Source organism: Piliocolobus tephrosceles, chromosome 4 (genome assembly GCF_002776525.5).
Source record: "Piliocolobus tephrosceles isolate RC106 chromosome 4, ASM277652v3, whole genome shotgun sequence".
NCBI classification, from domain to species: Eukaryota; Metazoa; Chordata; class Mammalia; order Primates; family Cercopithecidae; genus Piliocolobus; species Piliocolobus tephrosceles.
In genome coordinates, this window is record NC_045437.1 from 166,674,706 (window position 1) to 166,695,161 (window position 20,456).

The 20,456-nt window shown below is 39.1% G+C and overlaps 1 protein-coding gene across 1 annotated transcript in view; it reads right to left on the reverse strand.

Moving 5' to 3' along the window:
• Positions 1 to 9,022: 9,022 nt before the first annotated feature.
• PRDM6 (PR/SET domain 6) overlaps positions 9,023 to 20,456 on the reverse strand; it is a 105,944-nt gene continuing 94,510 nt past the window's right edge. The window contains exon 8 of the mRNA XM_023194119.1: positions 9,023 to 16,192. Coding sequence (XP_023049887.1) covers positions 16,078 to 16,192 — 115 coding nt within the window. The 3' untranslated portion in view covers positions 9,023 to 16,077. The remainder of the gene's footprint in view (positions 16,193 to 20,456) is intronic.

The following is a 20,456-nucleotide window of genomic DNA, read 5'->3' on the forward strand; positions in this document are numbered from 1 at the left end:
TACTTGGAGAAGTAACAGGCCCAAGAAATAGCGATTCATTTGCCAAGTCTAAGGAAAGGCTGAGTTGATCTGAGGCAGTCCCTAAGGGGAGCTATTTAAATGCCTTGTGGTTGCAGGACTAGTGAGACCTCCAAGTGTCAAGGAGATGAACTTTTTACTAGCAATGGCTTTCAATAAATTTCACTGGATTCTCCTCACTCTTTCGAAGTTTTAGCTGATTTCTGAGTTTTCCTTCTCCTGGCCCTGGGATATTTCTATTATAAAAGACTCAGAATAAACCTCTGTGAATGGCTCACATGGTAAAACATTAGACCTTTAAGACAAAGTTAAAGAAACTAGAATTGAAGGCCTAGATATACATATCCCAGAGGAATGTTTCTACAGATCTGTAGTAGTTAGTGGAATTCTATTAAGTGTTCTGTGGCAATTTAAAAACATGGCCCCAGAATTCTTTGACATTTCTCCCACTGAGAAGTGGGGTCAATGGTCCCTCCCTTGAATCTGGGCAGGCTTCAACCAATAGAACACAGCAGAAGTGATGTTTTGTGACTTCCAAGGCTGGTTCTCCTGGGATCCTCACCCTGGGGAAGCCAGCCACTATGTGACATGTCGAACTCCCCTAAGACTGCCATGCTAACAAGGCCATGTCTAGGCACTTTGGTCAGTAGTCCCAGCTAATCTCCCAGCTGATATCCAGCACCAACTACAAGCCACACTAGACTATCTTGGACATCCAGCCCAGTCAAACTTTCAGATGATCCAGCACCATTCAAATGCTGGTTGCCACTGCTTGAAAATTCCAAACAAGAACTGCCCAGCAGAGTCCTTCTCAAATTCCTTATCCACAAGATTATAAGCAAAATATAAAGATTGTTTTAAGCTGCTAAAATTTAGGGTAATTGGTTATGCAGCAATAGTAACCTGAATGTGGTCTGCTAGTAGTAGAGGAAAAGGTAAGAGAACTTTGTTTATATATATGTCACAAATTTGCAATGTGAGGTTAGTTATAGGTTTTTTAAAAAATCTCACTCTGTCTAGGTGTGGTGGCTCTATGATCCCAGCACTCTGCAAGGCCAAGGTGGGCAGATCACCTGAGGTTAGGAGTTCGAGACCAGACTGGCCAACATGGAGAAATAATTTCTCTACTAAAAATACAAAAAGTAGTCAGATGTGGTCGTGGGGGGCTGTAATTCCAGCTACTGGGGAAGCTGGAGCAGCAAAATCACTTGAACTTGGGAGGCAGAGGTTGCAGTGAGCTGAGACTACACCACTGCACTCCAGCCTGGGCAACAGACTGAGACTCCATCTCAAAAAAAAAAAAAAAAAAATTCATTTTGTCCTCAATAACCATTATGTTCCTAAAAGTTATACAAACACTATTAGGATTCCATGTTGTCATTCTGTCACAGCTAACTTTCAGTCAAGAGGGTATAGCTCTTCATTATATTTACATATTATTTAAAATTGTGACATTTTCATTTTTGTTATCTATACATGTTTCATTTGTTAAATGGCAAGTACTTACAAAGCACTTATTATATGCCACATACATATATGCCAGATATAATTGTTTCAAGTGAACACATTTAATTTTCAAAATGATCTCATAAGGTAGGCATTATTATTATCTCCATTTTATAGATGAGAAAACTGTGTCAGGGATGGTTCAATTGCTGAATTTGGAATTTGACCCCAGGCAATCTGGCTTAAATCCATAAACTTTAACTCTCTGCTGCCTCTAAATTTTTTGTTATTTTATTCCCTATTCAAACACACACACACACACGCACACACACACACACACACACACACCAAGGTAGTATACTGAAATGCAAAAAAAGTAATAAAATAGTAGTAAAAACATATGACTTAGGGTAATGTAAATGCAAATGGTCACCAAAACTCAAGTATAAATATTTTACCTCTCTCTCTGTATATGTAGATAGATAGATAGATAGATAGATAGATAGATAGATAGATAGATAGATAGACAGACAGATAGATAGACCGGGACAAGTAAATCCAATAGATTTTATAAGATTATCCATGCATTCACCCCTTGTCTCTAGTGCAGTTTCTGTTATGAAATTTTGTCATATAGGGTCATGAAGTAACTCAAGCTTTCCCCTTATTTTTAAACACAGCATAACAACCTTCCTGATAAACCAACAGAATTTTTCTGAAACAAGTGTAAAATAATACTTTGCAGTAAAAAATTTACAGATTGTGCTGCTAAGGCATAGGTGAGACCAAAAATACAGACCTGTCATTTAATGTGTCCCTCTCGACAGCAAAACAAGTCACACCATTGCCAATAAGCCTGTACAGCCGGCTCCATACTTACTGATGGACATTGTGTTTGGCAAGAAGGCAGAACAAGCTATTGGAGAAGCTCCCTTTTCAAATGGTATCATGGGTTTCACATAATAACAATGACATGAAGTGTGGAGGAGCAATTACTATCACGTGTAGTGATGGAAAACACAGACTCTGGAGTGAACTCCAGCAAATCCACAGCCCAACTCTACCACTTGCTAGCAATATGAACTTGGGCAAGATACTTAACATCTCTGTGCCTCAGTTTCCCCATGTGTAAAATAGGGATAATAATAGTACCCACCTAGAGCTGCTAAGAGGACTAAGTAAATCAATACTGTAAAGCACTTTAGGACAGTGCCTGGCACAAGGTACTGGCTTTATAAATGTTTGCCAAGTAAGTAAACAAAACATGTGCAAAGATATTTTACATTGCAGCTGGACAAAACCACTGCCATACAGTGTACCAATTCAACATATGTGTAATACATATCGGGGAGAAATGTGATGATCTTTTGTTCTAATCAATAGTGAGAGCAGGCCAGGTGCAATGGCTCATGCCTGTAATCCCAGCAGTTTGGGAGGCCAAGGCAGGTGAATCGCTTGAGGTCAAGGAGTTCGAGATCAGCCTGACCAAAGTGGTGAAACCTGGTCTCCACTAAAATGCAAAAATTAGCCGGGCGTGGTGGCACGCACCTGTAATCCCAGCTACTCAGGAGGCTGAAGCAGAAGAAATGCTTGAACCTGGGAGGCAGAGGGTGCAGTGAGCCGAGATTGCACTACTGCACTCCAGCCTGGATGACAGAGTGAGATTCTGTCTCAAAAACAAACAAACAAACAAACAAAAACAGTGAGAGAAAATACTACAGAAGAGATTTTGTTAACAATTATTTTATGAGCTATGATATAAATGGAAAGATGAGTTAGTTTGAGTATTGAAGGGGCGCTAGCTATGCGTGCGGCAAGAATAAGAGTAAGATAATTGTCCTTAAGTGTCAATCCATATCTAGCTTCATTCGCAAAGAACAATAGGTGGCCAAAAATATGCCTCCAAAACTTAATTAAATGTTGAAGAAAATAATGAAAACTGTAAACATAATCAACTCACAGCCACTGACTGTCTTTTGCATGAGCCATATAAAAAGGCAATGGCGAATACAAGCACGCTGGTTCTCCACGCCAAGCTCTGTTGGGTATGGTATTGACGATCTATTGCCATAGTTATTCCAGGCAACAAAGGATCACAAAAACTTGGTGGCAAGCACAATTTACATATCACTTATGCAGCTGGAATCATTTGGGGATTAGTTTGGTAGCACTGTTGAATTTGGCTGGGCTCATATACATTTAGGGGTTGGCTGGCAATCAGCTGGGGATACTGGGGCAATTTGGTCCAGTTCCAAGTGTCTCTCCTCCTCCAGCTGACTACCCTAGGCATGTTCTCATGGCAATAAAAGGGGTGCAAGAGAGCAAGCAGAAACATGCCAAACCTCAAGGTCTAGGCTCAAAACCAGCACATTGTCACTGCCACCACATTCTATTGGCCAAACAAGTCAAAAATGGCTCATATTTGAGGTGTGGGAAAATAGACTCCACCTCTTTAGTGGCCCAAACAACAAGCTCACATGGCAGAGAGAATGACTACAAAGAGGAACAAAATAGAAGGCCATGTCCATGATTCAAAATGTTGCACCCTCATCCCAAGATTTAATATCCTAGTGATGCTTTTTTTTAAGTGTACCTAATATTAGTGGGCTGTATTTACATGGACTGCTCAAATGAGCTCTGTGGTTGTCAAACAGTTGAGAACACTCTGATTCTATAAGCAATGCTAAGATATTATAATTTTTAATTTGAAACCCCGTAATTCCTTAATAAGATGAAACTGGAACGCAAATGTCTAACTGCCAAGTTTTTCTGGTATTTGCTCATTTTTATCGTTTGTTGGAGGGAAAAAGATGCAATGTTGTATTATTGGACACATGCTAAAACCATAAACAAATGCTACAACAGAACAGGAAGGAGTACCTTCTGTAGCCATATACAACTAGAGTAGATTAGGAAATCATTTGCTTTTAACTCTCAAATTGAAATGAGAGTTCTTCAGGTTAGAGTCCAACAGAGTGCTGACAGTAAGTTTCAGCGCAAAATTTCTCCTTAATTCTTGGGTTCGTGTTTAACCTGAATGCCAACAACTCTCACAGAGCGATTAATAGCTGCTGCCGTTGCCAATAACTTACAATTGGGGATTAAGGGTTTTGAATTAAAGGAAATAAAGAAAAAGAAAAGAAACTGACAAGATGAAGAAACAGACCTACAGCTCAAGCTATCTATCATGAAGCCAGATGACCACATGCATTTTCAGGAAGATAATTTGGGGAAAGTTTAGAGACACTATCATTCCTATAGTTTATATGAAAAAAATTATGACTAATTTTTAAATGTTTTTTATTTTAAAATGTGTAACTCTTTTAAATATATGTCTAAAATTGGTGTGCTACATATATGCTCTCTGCCATTATATGCTCTGCAAACAATAAAATTTTAAAAATCAAATAACTGTCAGTGTTATGGACTGAATGTTTTGTGCCCCCAAAATTTGTATGTTGAAGCCCCAGTTTACAGGTGGGGTGAGAAAGTGGTCATCTGCAACTTAGAAAGCATGCTTTCACCAGGAACCAACTCTGACAGCACCTTGATCTTGGACTTCCCAGCCTCCAGAACTGTAAGACATAAATGTCCACTGTTTAAGCCACACAGTCTAGTACATTTTGTTATAGCAGCCTGAACTGATTAAAAAAGTAATCAATGGCCAGCTACCATGGCTTACACCTGTAATCCCAGCACTTTGAGAGGCTGAGGTAGGCAGATCACTTGAGGTCAGGAGTTTGAGACAAGCCTGGCCAACATGGTGAAACTCCATCTCTACTAAAAATACAAAAATTAGGCAGACATTGTGGACTGTGCCTGTAATCCCAGGTACTTCGGAGGCTGAGGCAGGAAAATCACTTGAGCCTGGGAGATGGAGGTTACAGTGAGCCGAGATCTGCCACTGCACTCCTGCCTGCGCAACAGAGTGAGACTCTGTTGAAAAAAAAAAAAAAGAATTACTGAGTGAATGAAAATGAGCTTGCAAAAAGAGCTTTGCCCTGAGGTCAGTGGTACACAGATTCTATAAAATCCAAGTACTTGCAGTCATATTTAAGAACAGTTGTCATTAGAGAATGTCATCATTCTGTGTTGCAAAAGCAACATGGCAAGCCTTATTGACCAATGAGAGTAGGAGGAAATGAAATTATCTTGATGAAGAGAATTTCCTAAAAGTGAATTTGATCAAAATTTAACTATTACCCATTTCTTGTTTGCAAGATGTTGGGTTATGAACTATTAAATGGTGTATTAGTTTTCTATGGCTGTCGTAACAACTGAAACAACAGAAATTTATTATCTCACAGTTCTGGAGGCTTCAGGGATCTGAAATCAAGGTGTCAGCAAGGCAATCCTCCCTCCAAAGGCTCTAGGGAATAATCTTTTCTTCCCTTTCTGTTTCTAGTGGTTCCAGACATTGCTTGGCTTGTGGATGAATAACTCCAATCTCTGCCTCCAACTGTGGACTTCCCCTCAGTATGCCTCCTTTTCTTCTGTGTCTTCTAAAGACCCATTGTCATCGGATTTAGGACCCACTTGGATAATCCAAGATGAGTTCAAAATCCTTAACTTAATTACATCTGCAAAAACCCTTTTTCAAAATAAGGTCAAATTCACAGTTCTGAGTGGACATAGTTTATCTTGTGGGCACAGGGCACCATTCAACTCACTGCAAATGGCAAAGAAGATGGTAAAAAACTCAGAAGAGAATATAAATAATGGAAGCTTGAAATTCTCTTATGGATGTTAAAAATAAAATAGATTATTATTAATATTTCTTGTGTGTGTGTGTGTGTGTGCGTGCGTGCATGCTACCTGAGAGTAGGGAAAACTGAAAGAAAAAAGAAAGACCCTATAAGATTACTCTTTATTATATGAGAAGTTTGGGATTAAATGTTCTGTTTTACCCGATATTTGTCAAATAACTAATTTTGGTTATGACTGGGATTCCAAATAATTAGTATCTCCTTACAATTGGGTACATGTCATGCATAATTTCTACATATGCAGGTTTGTTTTTAACTTGAGGATAGGAAAAGGGAATAATCTCAGATGATAACAAGCGGGGAAAATCTCTGCCTGGCCATGAGCTACCCTTGTAAATGGTAACAAAGTGATCTCACTAATAGGTTGATTAGGCTGGTTTTCTTTCTGGGTGTCTATGGGCCTCATACTAAATCATAAACAGGGAGAGAAGCTTCTGCTTCCTAGTCCCTTGCCTCCCTAGCTTTGAGAGTGAGCCAATCAACAATCTGTTCTTCCTTGTTATTTAGAGTCATCAAGAAATACATCTGTTTTTACTATCTACTAGGGGTCTTTTATTTTCATCTCTGCTCAGTCTTTTGAAGCTATAATTGACTACTGAAAAGCACCATTCCAAATGCAAGATCATATATTTAGGGGTCTTGGAGTGCAGCCTCCCCTCCTTGAAATTCAACATAAAGTTTGGCATGTTTCTGAAACTTTTCTGTGGAGCGGTCTATTTTAAAATCACATTCCTGAAGAAGTCCATTACCTCCAAAAGGTAAGAATATCCACAGGTTGGCTCAATGCCATGAACCATGTTTGCTGTTGACCTTTGGAAAATTATTTAGTTTCCATGTGCAATAGTATTATTCACACAGGATTAACAACAACTCTATATCTAAAATAACAGAAAAACCTTTGATTCACATGTGAGACAAATGTCCCAGGAAAGGGCACACTGGATAGGTATCAACATAGTTGGCAGATCTTCCAAATGAGCCCATGTGAACAGTATCTTATGGTCACTGTTTAGTAGGGGATTCAAACACTCGTCTCTGTTCATTTCAGCTCACATCTCAGAAAGCAACTCCTTGGATTTACCAGACCTCCTCCCTCCAGGAAGAACTGACTACTCGCTCAATTCTGTCCCCAATGGTTCCTGTATAGCTACCTACAACCTCTATATTTTACTTGCTTACATGTCTTTCTCTTTCATCCAGATTTTTAACCCACCAAGTCCTATTCATTTTTGTATATAAGCACCTTAGCACATAGATTTTTAAAACTCTTTGTCAAGAGGATGTATGAATGGATGGATGAATGGCAAACATTAGTTGTCTATAGACAAAATGCCTCATTAAAGGTGCTCAGAATCGTCCCACCCAAGAGGCTGAAAACCATCAACCACTCCTGTGGTTGGCACTAACTGCCACACTGAGCCTACAGCCTAAGCAAAGAAATAAGCTAGACAGAGAAAAGAGTCCATGTATATTCCCAGAGTACCCTTTCCTTAAAAAATATCCAGAATGAGGCTCAGATGCCCCGTGGATGGGGAGTGCTACTATTTCAAAAGTATATCTTCACTTCTGATGCAGTGCTGTTTCTCAAGAAACATAGGTATGTCATTCTTGGGCAATGGAATAACCCTGTGCTACAGCAGAAGCAAGATGAAATTCAACTTTTTGTTCCAGGTGGGGCCAGGTGCTAAGCTACTCTGGGACAGTCAACAGTTTTGTAAGACAGCTGCCTGGTATGCACTATCATTTGCACGTTTATTATACTGGAATAGTTTTGGTACTTACGGAAACGGACAAGTAACCCAAAATGGAGTGTAAACCCCCAAATCTAAAAACTCCACCTTTCAGTTGCTTAGACCAGAAGTCTTAGGGAGTGATCCTTGATTTCTCTCTTCATCTAATATCCACCATCCCACCCGTCCGCAAATACTGTTCAATCTTCAAATTATGTCCAGAATTTCACTACTTCCTGCCACCTTCGCCATTACCACCCTAGAGGAAGGTACCATCATCTCTCAGCTGCGCTGAAATCTCCTCTTAACCATCTCCTGTCTTCAGTTCTGTGTTCTCCCACAATCTATTTTCAACAGAGCAGCAAAAGTGATCCCTTTAGGTCAGATAACATCCTGCCTCTGCTCAAAATGAGATTTTCCCATTCACTCAGAGGAAGTGCCAAGTTCTCACAATGGTCTTCAAGGCTCTGTATGGTCCAGCACACTTTGTCTCTTTGACTTTACCTCCTGCAATCTCCACCTCTTTCAATCCACTCCAGCATCAGTGTCCTTCTTGCCATTCCTAGAAGCTCACATATTTTTTCTAAGTGGAATTTTACTTTCCAACAGAACAAGAGACAAACAGCTGATTTTGGCTTTCTTTCTGAGAGCCCCCTAATCACATACATTCAGAAGAGTCGCAGCCCTAGGCCACTCTCAGGGCAAGTGCTTTCTGCTCTGCTCCAAGGCTTATGGGGTTAGAGGTCAAATATCAAGTCCAGCCTGCCATAGATTTGTGGCTGGGTCTCTGTGCATAGTTTCCTTAAGAAGCTGTGCACCCATCTTCGTTGGGCGAATGAGCATGTGAGCACATGAATGAGGAAAAGAGTAATCTCAAATGCATCAGAATAAACCTCAGGGCTGAATTTTAACAACCTTCCTGCTTGCTAGGTGTATTTTCTAGCTTATGCTTCCCCATCAAGAGTTTGTTGACTGCCTACTACCTAAGCTGCACACTAGAATCAAACAGATGGCGCTTGAAAAATGACTGTGGGACTGGAAAAGACAGAACCCAAGGGAAGATCGTGTCATCATAAAAATGTTTTATTAATCAAATATATTTACATTTCTTGGTCAATGATCTCTAAATGTGTGCCTGTTTTTTTCATTTATACAACTTAATCCTGGCAGATTCTATCACAAGAATACAGCAGCATGCATGATCTCATTGGTCCTTTGCAGTTTTTTTTCATTAAATAATGTGAGTTTAATAAAGTTAGAAAACTTTATTAAGTTTTACCCATTCTTACTGCAGGATAATCATTCTTGTCATATCGGTGGCCCTTACAGCGAACTACACCCTCCTCATCACCCACAGTGAACTTCTTCTCATTCTCTTAACTGATTTGTTTAAACTTTCCAAACTCCAAAAGGCAGATGTGAAATTGGACATTCACTCTAACCATTTTATTTGGTGGAAAGTTGGAGACAGACATATTTCTATTTCAGCAGGGAGCATTTACAGTCCTAAACTTAAAACAACTACATTAAAGAAATTTATACAATGTCCTAAAAGCATCTAAATATCAAACTTCTATTAGCCTCCTACAGAACTGGATGCCTTTCTCTTGATATATAAAAATAATTAACTTGGGACATTAAGTCGACAAAATAATTTGGCTGATCTGAGCCACAGTTTTCCTTAATACGTTAGTCATCACCTTGGCCTCTGCATTTGAACTGGGGGAAGGCTTTTTCATGAAATACTTAGAACTGCTAAGGAGAATAATTGTGCCTCTGGCTTTTGCTATTACATTTTCTCCAGGTTGGGAGAAACTAGAGAAGTGTACTAGATTATTCAGAGAAAGTGAGTCTACAAGGGTTGATTCTGTTAGCATTAGACAATGCCCACATGTGGATCAACAGGGACTGTGGGCTGGCAGACTTTTGCTCTAAGATGGATGCTTTCCCCAACATGTGGCAATCACCTGATACAGCACAATTGTTCTTAAACATGAAAGAGTTGCGCTGTAGAAATAGATCTCCAACTTGTTAAAGTTTATATCCAGACTGTTTTCAGTTGGGATTGATGTGCCGAAGTGGGAGAAAGGCACCAAGAAGGATGTTTTTCAAGGCAGGAAACAGGAAATAACCAGGAGCCCACCATGTTTGACGAGGGAAATATATTTATCATTTCAACAAACAAATGTGCCCATTAGAATCAGAATCTGGAGGAAAGTAGTATACATTATGGTTTCAATATATCATAGTAAACAGTTGCCTTGTAATAAAGCAAGTTCAAGATGAGATTTTGTTGACTTACTTTTTGAACAAACCTCACAGTTTCATCTAGATTGTGCCCCAGAACTTGAACTGGTTCCTTGAGTACCTCATGCATGTAACTACATTATTTGTGCCTTTGACAAACCAAACCTATAATGACGCCAGTCTTTCTTCTTCACTGCTTTAAACCAACAGGCTAACCACATAAGCCCATATTCTTAGTGCACACAACTGCATAACGACTCCATTGATGCCTGAAAAGTAACTCACTTAGCATTCAGTCAGAACAAAGAAAGAAAACGAGATTTCATTTAGCCTCGTTGAGGATGTGTTTTTACTCGTCGATAGTGTTCAAGCCTTATTCTCTTCTGGCCAGTCTCCAACACAACCTGCCCTTCCTGCCTGTTGCCATTTGTCCTAATGTATATCACACTTGAGAGGGTTTTTTTTTTTTTAATTTCAATGTGGAATTTTAGTTTCCTGCTTAGAAAAACAAAAACAATGTCTGCCAGCAATAGAATATTTGAAATTCTGTCCAGCAACGAGATTTGGGCATGACAAAATCGGCAACTATAACGATGCATGTTTTAACAGCATTTTAGCATTGTTTCCACATACACATTTCATAAATAAATTATGCTTGTGTTTCTTAACTTTTAAAAGCTCTTGTTCTCAAAAAAAAAAGCTTTATATAGAGAAGTATTTTCCCCTTTTAACAACTGCCTGTTTATGGCTTTGAAGGAGAAAAAAACTAAAGAAGCTACAAAGCTAAAACTGTTAAGCATATATGAGAAGGGGATAATGATAGTATCTTTGTTATAGAGTTACTAAGGATTAAAAGAGATAATCCACATTAAGCATTAGAACAAGGCATGACAGTAATTGCACAATATGGGTTATAATCATTATCATCATTCCCATCAACATCTGTGGGAACAAGCTCAGAATGTCCTTCTTTTTCCATTAAACTTTCCTCCATAGATTCTTTCTAAGTGCAGTGGTAGCATATTCAGTCTATAGGAAAGACAACTCAAATGTTTCATGACTATGCCCTGTTTTCTGACATATTTTTTGTTATCGTTTTACATATTGATCGGATGAAACATCTGGCATTTATTATTTAAAGGAAGAAACTAAATAAACACTTTAAATATCAAACACAGCCAGGGACTACAGGTTAAACATCTGTGGCAAGGCTTCCACAGATAAAGCAATATTCCTTTCAGTTTGGCTCCGTCCGGCCAGTTATACCTGACAGCTGCTCTTTGGGTTTGCAGAATGTAATCTTGGAGAGGGCTGAAACAGGTGCCTTCCTAGGACCCTGCGTTGTTGTTTTGTGGTAGTTCAGATAAATGCTAGTGAGGAGAGAACCTTAAACTTTGGGTTGATAATCACCCAGGTATCTAGTCACCACATAAAATTTTCCAAAGCTCTTCACCTTAAAAAGATCATGACAAGCGAATGACATTTCTGTAACTTACAGTTATCATTTAAAGAAGCATATATCTCAGTATCTTTTAAAATCTGATGTCAGGATCTGGTAAAGGCGCTGGGAAATAAAAATTAAATTCATGTCAAGGAAGAAAAAGATAAACATTTCAGGAAATGTGATTATTTACTTTATTTCTTATTCCTGGCCTCGCTTCTGTATGCATGCATAGTCTTAATATGAGAGCAATGAATTTGCTCCTAAACACAGGCTGCTGGGTACACTCAGAGTGACCCATAAACCCTGCTGTTCTGGAAATGCCCTCTTTGTGAGATGTGCCATGTTTCCCATTTTAAACAACTCAACAGATACTTGCATTTTATATTTTAAATTAGTGCAAAACAAATAATGTTACTTCTGCATACTGGGGAAAGGGATTACACTGCCAACGCTTATCACTAATGAGGCACCTCCGACCCATTCAGGGTCGCAGATCTCCTTCCCTGAGCAACTCCAGCCCTGTACCCCACTTGTTGCCTTATCATTGAAAGGGGTTCATAAAAACCCAAGACCCAGGCCCTAATCTTGGTCTCTTGATACTTCTGCTAACAACCAATAGCCCAGTGAGTTACGGAAAGACAACCAAGTTGTGCATCTTAACTTGTTTTGCAATATGCTATTTTCTTGTCCCCAGATGAATTTACCTCTCTCAGATTTTCCCAGTTGGAACAAAATCTTTAACCTCACAGAGACAGTGGTCTAAAGGACTAAAATACCCATGTTACCAGCAGCCACTTAGAAGGAGAATATTATTTTATCATGAATAGTCACTTAAATAATGCTGCTTATGAACACATAAAATGGGGTCTTTATATAAAATAAGAGTTCAATAAATACTTGTTGAATAAATGAATGAAACAATGAACATTTGATTTAAAAATTGATGAATTGCTAAATGTTTATATAAATCTTTGAAAACCTGGACCAGAATGAAGTTTTTACAAGGTACAATTCAATTATGAGCCCTGTGAGGACCCAATGATGTCATGATCTTTTTCTATTATACATAGTTTCCCAAGAAGGCTCCATTTAAATGAACACAATAAAAAGTGTACCAACTGAATCAAATTATATAAATTATACAAGATTAAGTTTTATAGCTTTAATTAGACACACAGTAACTTTTTAGAAGTATATCTCCTCCAAAAAATTCATTTTTAAAGATAAAAACAAAACAAAAATGAAAAGCTTATTTATGAAAAATTTATGCACATATCCTGGGGAAAATATAACTTTGCCTTGGGATATTGAGATTTTTCTAGAAATGCAAAGATCTGCAGCTCCATTTTACCTGCCAGGTAAAAATGCACCCTGACTTTTACCTGGCATTACCTTTTGTCTTAGACTCTTTGCTAAATAAATGAGCATATGCTAGGATGAAAAGTCTTATTCTGAAAAAATTATTATTATTATTCGGTCCCCATTGACAGAAAAGAGTAAAGAAGGATTGCTTCAAGAGCCAAACTCTGATTTGGCTCTGAGAGACTACTTTTCTCATCTGAAATATCCTTTCCCCAGTGATTCAGAGTGTTTACTCTCTTTATAGCACTACTAATTAGGAAGTTACTAATAAGAAAAAGTGGCAAATCTTTATGACTGTAATTTCTACCACCCATTTGCTGTATCCCAGGGGATTGTGCGTCCACTTTAAATAGAAAAGGCTAAAGCAACTGTTAGAAAGTTTCAAAGAGAAACCTCCTCCCCAGCATACACTTTGACTAAAATCATTTTGGACCCAAATCATCTCAGTACCTGCTTCAGGGTTCCAAGTCCATGTCCAGGTGTAAGCCTGTCTTTGTGGACAGACAGCTTAGGCTGGTCTGCTAGAAGCTGGCAATGGGACAGCAATCTAAAAATTGTGAATGTGCCCACATGCCTGGAAAATTAGAGTATCCAATTTTCTATTTGTTAAGCAGAAAATATTTCTGACCAAATTTGGTGGAATATGTATGCCAACAATTTCTCTTAATAACAGAGGATAAAAATAGATTTAAATGGAGCAGAACACTAGAAGAGTGTTTTGGAGTAGAGGTAACTGCCACATGCAGTGGAAGTTTGGGATCAGCTAGCAAAACCATCAGGGTGGCAGAGAGATCACTGTAACGGAAAACCTTCCCATGCCAGATCCCAAGGGAGGAGGGAAGACTTTTCACTCTCCCACATTTGGAAGCTCATGAGAACTGAGTGGATACATGGTGTTCCACTGTGAAATGTGGCAAATGGCTGAGCTGATTTTTCACACAAGAAAAAAAAAAATTACAAACATACAGGTGATTTCCTACTGTTTTCAAAGAATTTGAGTAAATCTTTCAACCTTAACAAATGGAACAGCTTACACATCTGTGAAGCTGATCTGTCCTTTTCTTACAGATTTCAGGTTAATATGGCTACATTTCATTCACCCTTCCCAATGACACACATTGTCTGCAAACGTCTCCATCACTTAGGGTAGGGAATTGTAAAATCAGAACACATTCCTAACTACCAGAGAGAATAGTTTCAATCAGCTACTGTTATACAGCAGCATAGATTCCTTACTACTTTCATGACCAGGAGACAATAAGAACTGGAGGAAAATTCTCGGTGAACGGCTTGCGATTGGGCAACAGAGGTCAGAATTAGCCATATTTCTCTTTATGACCCAGGGCTCTAAAGATTATTATTATGTGTATATATGTATATATACATACATAAATAATAACTACAAACACTTTTTAATTAGACCCTGTTGAATTCCATTTAAAATGTGGTAGCTGGAGTACTAAGGAATAGAGAAGCAAAATTAAAAGGGAAGAGAGATTTTCTGAGAGCCAGATACATAATAATAGATTAAACTAAACCATGCAGTATCCTTGCCTTTTAGTAGTGAGTTCAGTTATGTGTCTCATTTTTATTGAGGGAAGACAATGGGAAAGCTCCAAGACAAGGAGTTCCTTAAAAGACTATGTCCTGATATCAGGTAATGATGAAATTTACAAACAGAAATTGTTATTAAACACGCTAGATAAAATTGAACAATTTTTATCTAAACTGGCCATCGAGGTAGACAGTCTCTGAGATGCTGCTGGGAGCTATCAGTTCTTCCCAACACTAGATCATTTCAATAAATGTGACCCAATTTCATTGAACACCACTGTTGAACCACCGATAGGTTAGTTGAAATTCACTCAAAGAATAGTGAAGTGTAGAGAATTCCTTCTCTTTCAATTAATCAATCTTGAGAAAAGAAAAAGTAATTCTATTGATAAAAGTAGCTGCTCCTGGGCTATCTGTTCTAACCACAACCTTCTCCATGTTTCCTCCTCTCAAAGTCTCCTTGTCTGGGCTATTTTCACTTGCATTTGCAGACATGCTCTTCCCACACTCAGGAGAGAGGAAAGGGGGCTCCTGGGGTTCATCTGTATGAGGAAGAAGGATAAAACTGCTAAAAGGGCCTTGATGATGGAGTTTGCCACTATTTTTGTTTACATGTTCAACATTCTCAAGAAACAACTAAAAAAAATTACATGAAGCCTAACACCTTGTCTCCAGCCTTGCCCAAATAACTTTATTTTCATTTTCTTTTTTTTAGGCTAAAATGTTATTGAAAACAAACGTTTCTCAACGAGCTGCTTCAGAACAATAGAACGTATTATGAAGCTCCGTACACTTTACACGTTCTTGCAATCTTGACAGGACAAAATAAGTCCTCAACTTTTTCCTTTGAATTTTGAAACTGAAACCATTTTCTTCCTTTTCGAGACTCCTGCATCAAGACCAGGCGGTTTGGAAGAAACCGTGTAAAAAGTGCATGAGAAGTGAGCATGGAAGACACGGAAATAGGATGCGTCTGGGGCTGAAGGTAGCATCGACTCAGCAAAGGCTCTCACTTTGCTTCCGTGGTCCCTGCTGGGGCAGCCAGCATCAGGCCAGGCCAAACGACACAGCAGAATGAAGGGCTGTACAGTGGGTCCTCATGAAACATGCTACTAAGAAAAGGTGCAACGAGAACCAAGTCCCTGTGCATTCTTAGTCACAATGGTGGGCAGAAGAACCCATACAATTCCTCCCTTTGGTATTAAATAACAGTTTTTAAAAAGCTTTTTAGAAACAAAGCAAAATACATGGTGGGAGTGGAAATGTTAACCATCCCAGGTTAGTTGTCCACTGAAATAAGTCTCATCCCTAGTCATAAATAAATAATCTCTTTCCTGGTCTGACTTCCATGCCAGGATCAATATCTCTTAACATCTTACTTATTTTATTACTGCTTTTGGTTTTCTGGGACTGATTGAAAGTTGCTCAGAGGAAATCTTTGGTTTTGCTTAAGTGTCCGTGACATTTAATCATGACTTTCCTTGCAGTTTAATTCCAACCAGTCAATCAGTTAATCCACTTCGATTGATTCTGGGCTCTCGGTTATTGGCTTGCACTCATTGGGCATCCGTTGGTGTCGGCTCAGCTGGGTGGCCTGCGTGAAGCTCCTCTCACACCTCTCGCACCTGGTGGAGGCAAGAGAGAAAATTGAGACCAGGGAGCGGGGCCTGCAGGGTGATGGGCTTCCTCTCATCCTGCCTAATCAGAACAGACACTCCAAAGTGGCTTCAGATTTTACCGGCTCAAGAGGTTTAATTGGTGGCTCCTTCCAAGGCCTGGATGCCTGTGATGGGACAAAGCCTGTCTGATGCAGAACAGAGGGATCTGTCAATAGGCAGGGGGAGGGTGATTTCTCCAGAGAGCCCTGTCCTGCTGCAGCTCTGATCACTGTCAGTTCAAATAGATAAAGAACAAAAAGAGATTTTTAGGAGTGAGCCATCAAAGAAGCAGCTTGTCTGCAGTTTTCTGCTCTGTAACCCCAAAGAGAAATTGATGACAAATAGAATTTTACCTACTGCTAATTTACAATAGGGAATTCTACTCCCTTCAGAACAGCAGCCAAAGAGTGCACATCTTAGAATTTGGAAACTAGAGGAAGCAATGCATTAGACTGCAGTGACTATGAGGGGCAGTGGGCATGGTCGCTGCTTTTTTGCAAAAGCTGGTTACAGTGTCATGGCCCAACCAAACTTAGGGTTAAAATAATTTACAAAACTAGAATTTGCAGTGGCACAGTGGAAAGGATGTACATATGGGCTAGAATTAAGGGCAGTATGTCTGATGAGGAGACAACATCACACTGCAAGATTTATCTCTTCTTTTTAACTTAAAGGAGAAACAACAACAAAAAAAGACTGTAATCTAGAGACCTTGAGTTCCTCCCTATCTCCCATGTCCATATCTTCCAAACAACCTTCACTTATTAGCTTGGTGGCTACTCAATCTACAAAAAGCAGAACACACACTCAAAATTTAGTGGGAGCCTGTTGTTTTTCTGTGCGTGTTGTCCCTGGCTGATTGGCTGTGATTGTGTGTGTAAATACACACACCCACAGATGAACTGTGGCAGCTGGCTGGGCACCGATAGTGACTTCTCCATCACCACCTTACTTACCTGGGCTGCCTAGAGCACTGGCCCAGCATCTAATACAGCTCAGAGGCCACCTCAGCCACCTCAATGCCCTTTCCTCAAACCTCTGAAGAAAAAGATATTCAAGAAGAGCTACAGACAATTGTCCCACTTTTAAATAATGCAACCCCCAGTTTGTGAGCCCCTGCACTATGAAAGCTGCAGCGAAAGCCACCATGACATAGTCTCCATGCCTTATACACAGACAAGAAAGCCACAAGCCCTGTTATCTGTTGGGCATTCCTCTCTTTCTCCTCTTTAGTAAATTATATTAAGAGCCCTGTCATGGAAATAAGTACCTATAAAATAGGACACATCCATCCACTCTGGGAATTCTTGCATGTTTTTGAACATGGGGAGGCAGGAGCTTGACTTCGCATTTGGATTTTTCAGGGCTCCTGCACCAGCGGAGTGTGTCAGGGGGAAGAAGTTGTGTTTCTTTGATTGTCTTTCGGGGAATATTTTTAGCAGCCTTTTCCACTGTTAAAAACTGCACTGTGATCTTGACAAATGTATAATGTCAGCTTTAATGTATCAGACCTATCAGCTCAATGAAAATAACTCAGAAGTATTGATCACCTAATGATTTTTGGTGTATTCATTAATGTCCCTGGGCAGCTCATCCCCTCTCCAGAGCTCCTGGCGCGTTGATGACACGTTAGCGAACTGCTGATTGTTTATTAGAAAACTGATTAGTTACTGGATTCGTGTGTCAAAATATACTACCTTTCACTGCTTGACAAACTTTCAAATTCTTATATTCCTTTTTTTTATCTTGAAGCTCTAGAATCAATTTCAAAGAGAGTAGAAGAGCTTGAACAATTATGAGGAATGTAAATGTACCTGGGTCATGGTTTTGCATTTCTAATCCTGTGTATTAGAATATGAGGAATACAGGAGTTGGCAGTTTAGTGCTTCATATAAGGCAGAAGTGTATGTCTATATTTTATTTTAGACATACTATATGTCTATATATGATGTAATAATATTTTAACATCCAGATTGGATGTTAAAGAGAAAAACACATTTTTCTCAAGTGTTTGCCTAAATGCACTGTGGATATTTACACACGGAACAATTTGTTGTAATAGTCAGAAACTTTGCCCAATATATAGGGTACATAAGAAAAGTATTCCAGAAAAATCATTTCTAGAGCCATCTGCACACCAAGTGTGAGTAAAAATACAAGCAGATGTGTAGAAATTACCTTAATTTAGATCCTTTTCTCGGGGATTTCTCCTTCTTGAGGAAAGAAGGCTACTAGAAATAATATCTATGTTGTTTGGGAATGACAAGAACACAATTTATATATTTGAGGAAGTCAGAGCTAGCTATAAAAATACTTTTTTAAAATAAGAGAAGGACTTCAGTTTTATGTTCATTATCTTACATTTTAGAGAAATCTCTTCCACAAAATATTTTCATAGTTTAATGAAACTCATCTCAACAGAACTGACTCAACAGAAGTCAGAGCCAGACTTCACCTGGTTGGCATCTAAACTAACCCTGAATTACAATCCCTGATGACTGACTGGCTGGGGCATCTCTAAGTCTGGACTTCGTGCAGTGTAACAGAATGAGAAGGAAGAAAAGATGCAGGTAATGCGTCAGGAGGGAGAAGCACCCTTGCACTCAGGGCCTTCGTTGTGCCTTGCCTTAGCATAGGTGCTGATGCCACAGCCTTGACCGGAGTAACTCAGGAACAATGAAGTGGAAAATCTACCAAGTACTTCAGCAAAAAGAAATTCCTCATTGTGAGGAGTTTCTTTCTATTATAACATTGTGAGCATTTTAATTAGACTTAATTACCTCTAAAGTTTGAGATCATTCTTTACTTGCTATGATGGTTGACTGGATTATACGTACAAGGAGCTTAACAAAGCGATGTAAAGTTCTGTTACCACAGAAAATCTGCAACAAGCTTTCTGTGCCTCTATGATATGCCACAAAATACTTTTTGAATTGAACCAAATTGCACAGGGCTTTGCATGTATGACATGTTCAATGCATATTTACTGATTTGCTTCTTGGATTTGCTTTAATTTTGCCTAGATCTTGTTCAAATATTAGATGTCCTTTGGAATTTCCTTTGATTTTTTTCATACTGAGCCAAACTCCATTTTCTTGACGTAAGAACATAGCGATGAATGATTCTCCCTGCTTCTAACAATAATGAAGAACCCCTCCTAAGGAAAATTCTGGCCTGTTCTCAGTTTCTCAGGTTCAGAAAGCCAAGCTTCAGGCAGCTCACACAGATCCTCTCAGGCAGAGCAGAGCAGCCCACTGAAACATCAAGACACTCTGTTGAGTAAGAAGGAGGACGGAGTCCTTGCTGCAAAGAATAATTTTTAGATTGCCAACTAACTTCCTTATTTCCTTCCTTCCTGCCTGCCTGCAATAAAATGCTTGGCCATTGCTGTTAAATGAGATCTTGGTTTTGCTCCTTGTTTTCCACGACTTCCAGTATCACAGAGCAGATTGAAAGCCAAGACCTTCAATGTAATCTTCTGATTTTTATTTTTCGTACATGCTCCTTTTTCTTAGAAATCCTAAGTCTACAGCCTAGGGTAGCTGCTGACAGGCCCATCACCTACCTAGAACCTGGGAGATGGAATCTTTCAGTGGAATTTCAGCCAGTCAGATATGAGGCAAAGCCTGGAATGAAACTCTGACCTCTTCATGCCAAATCTTCTGCAGCCTTTTTTTGGATGGCAGTAATCTTGATATGCCTTCAAAAACCACTTCTCAGCAGAAGATTTTAGAAGTTGGAAAGGGCTTTCTCTGACATGGCAGGCTCAATCTCAGCTCAACCCTGAGAATTCTGTAAAGGCCTCCTGAGCCCTGGGTGGGTGGGACAATTTGAGGACTGAGCCATCTGGGGCATCTATTTGGAAGCTCCCCAAGACATACAATTGAGGGTTGTGTGCCTTTACAAGATTCTTCTCCTTCTTTGTAACATTGTTTAAGCCAATACCCATTAGTTGAAGTAGTAAAATTAACTGTTGTAAAGAAACCCATTTTATTGACTAATTTGCAAAAAAAAAGATTTTTTAAAATGTTTGTTTTATAAGCTTGTAAAAGGATATCTTCATAATATTTACAAATGTCCATGGGATGAATATCCATGAGCTATGGCTGGAAGATTCCCAAAATTCCCTTGGGATAGATCAATTCTGAAAGACCTGGTTGTATACACTAAAGGATTTAACTTTCCATTTCCTAGAAGATGTTTAAATCTTGCACTTTCAAAATAAGCATGC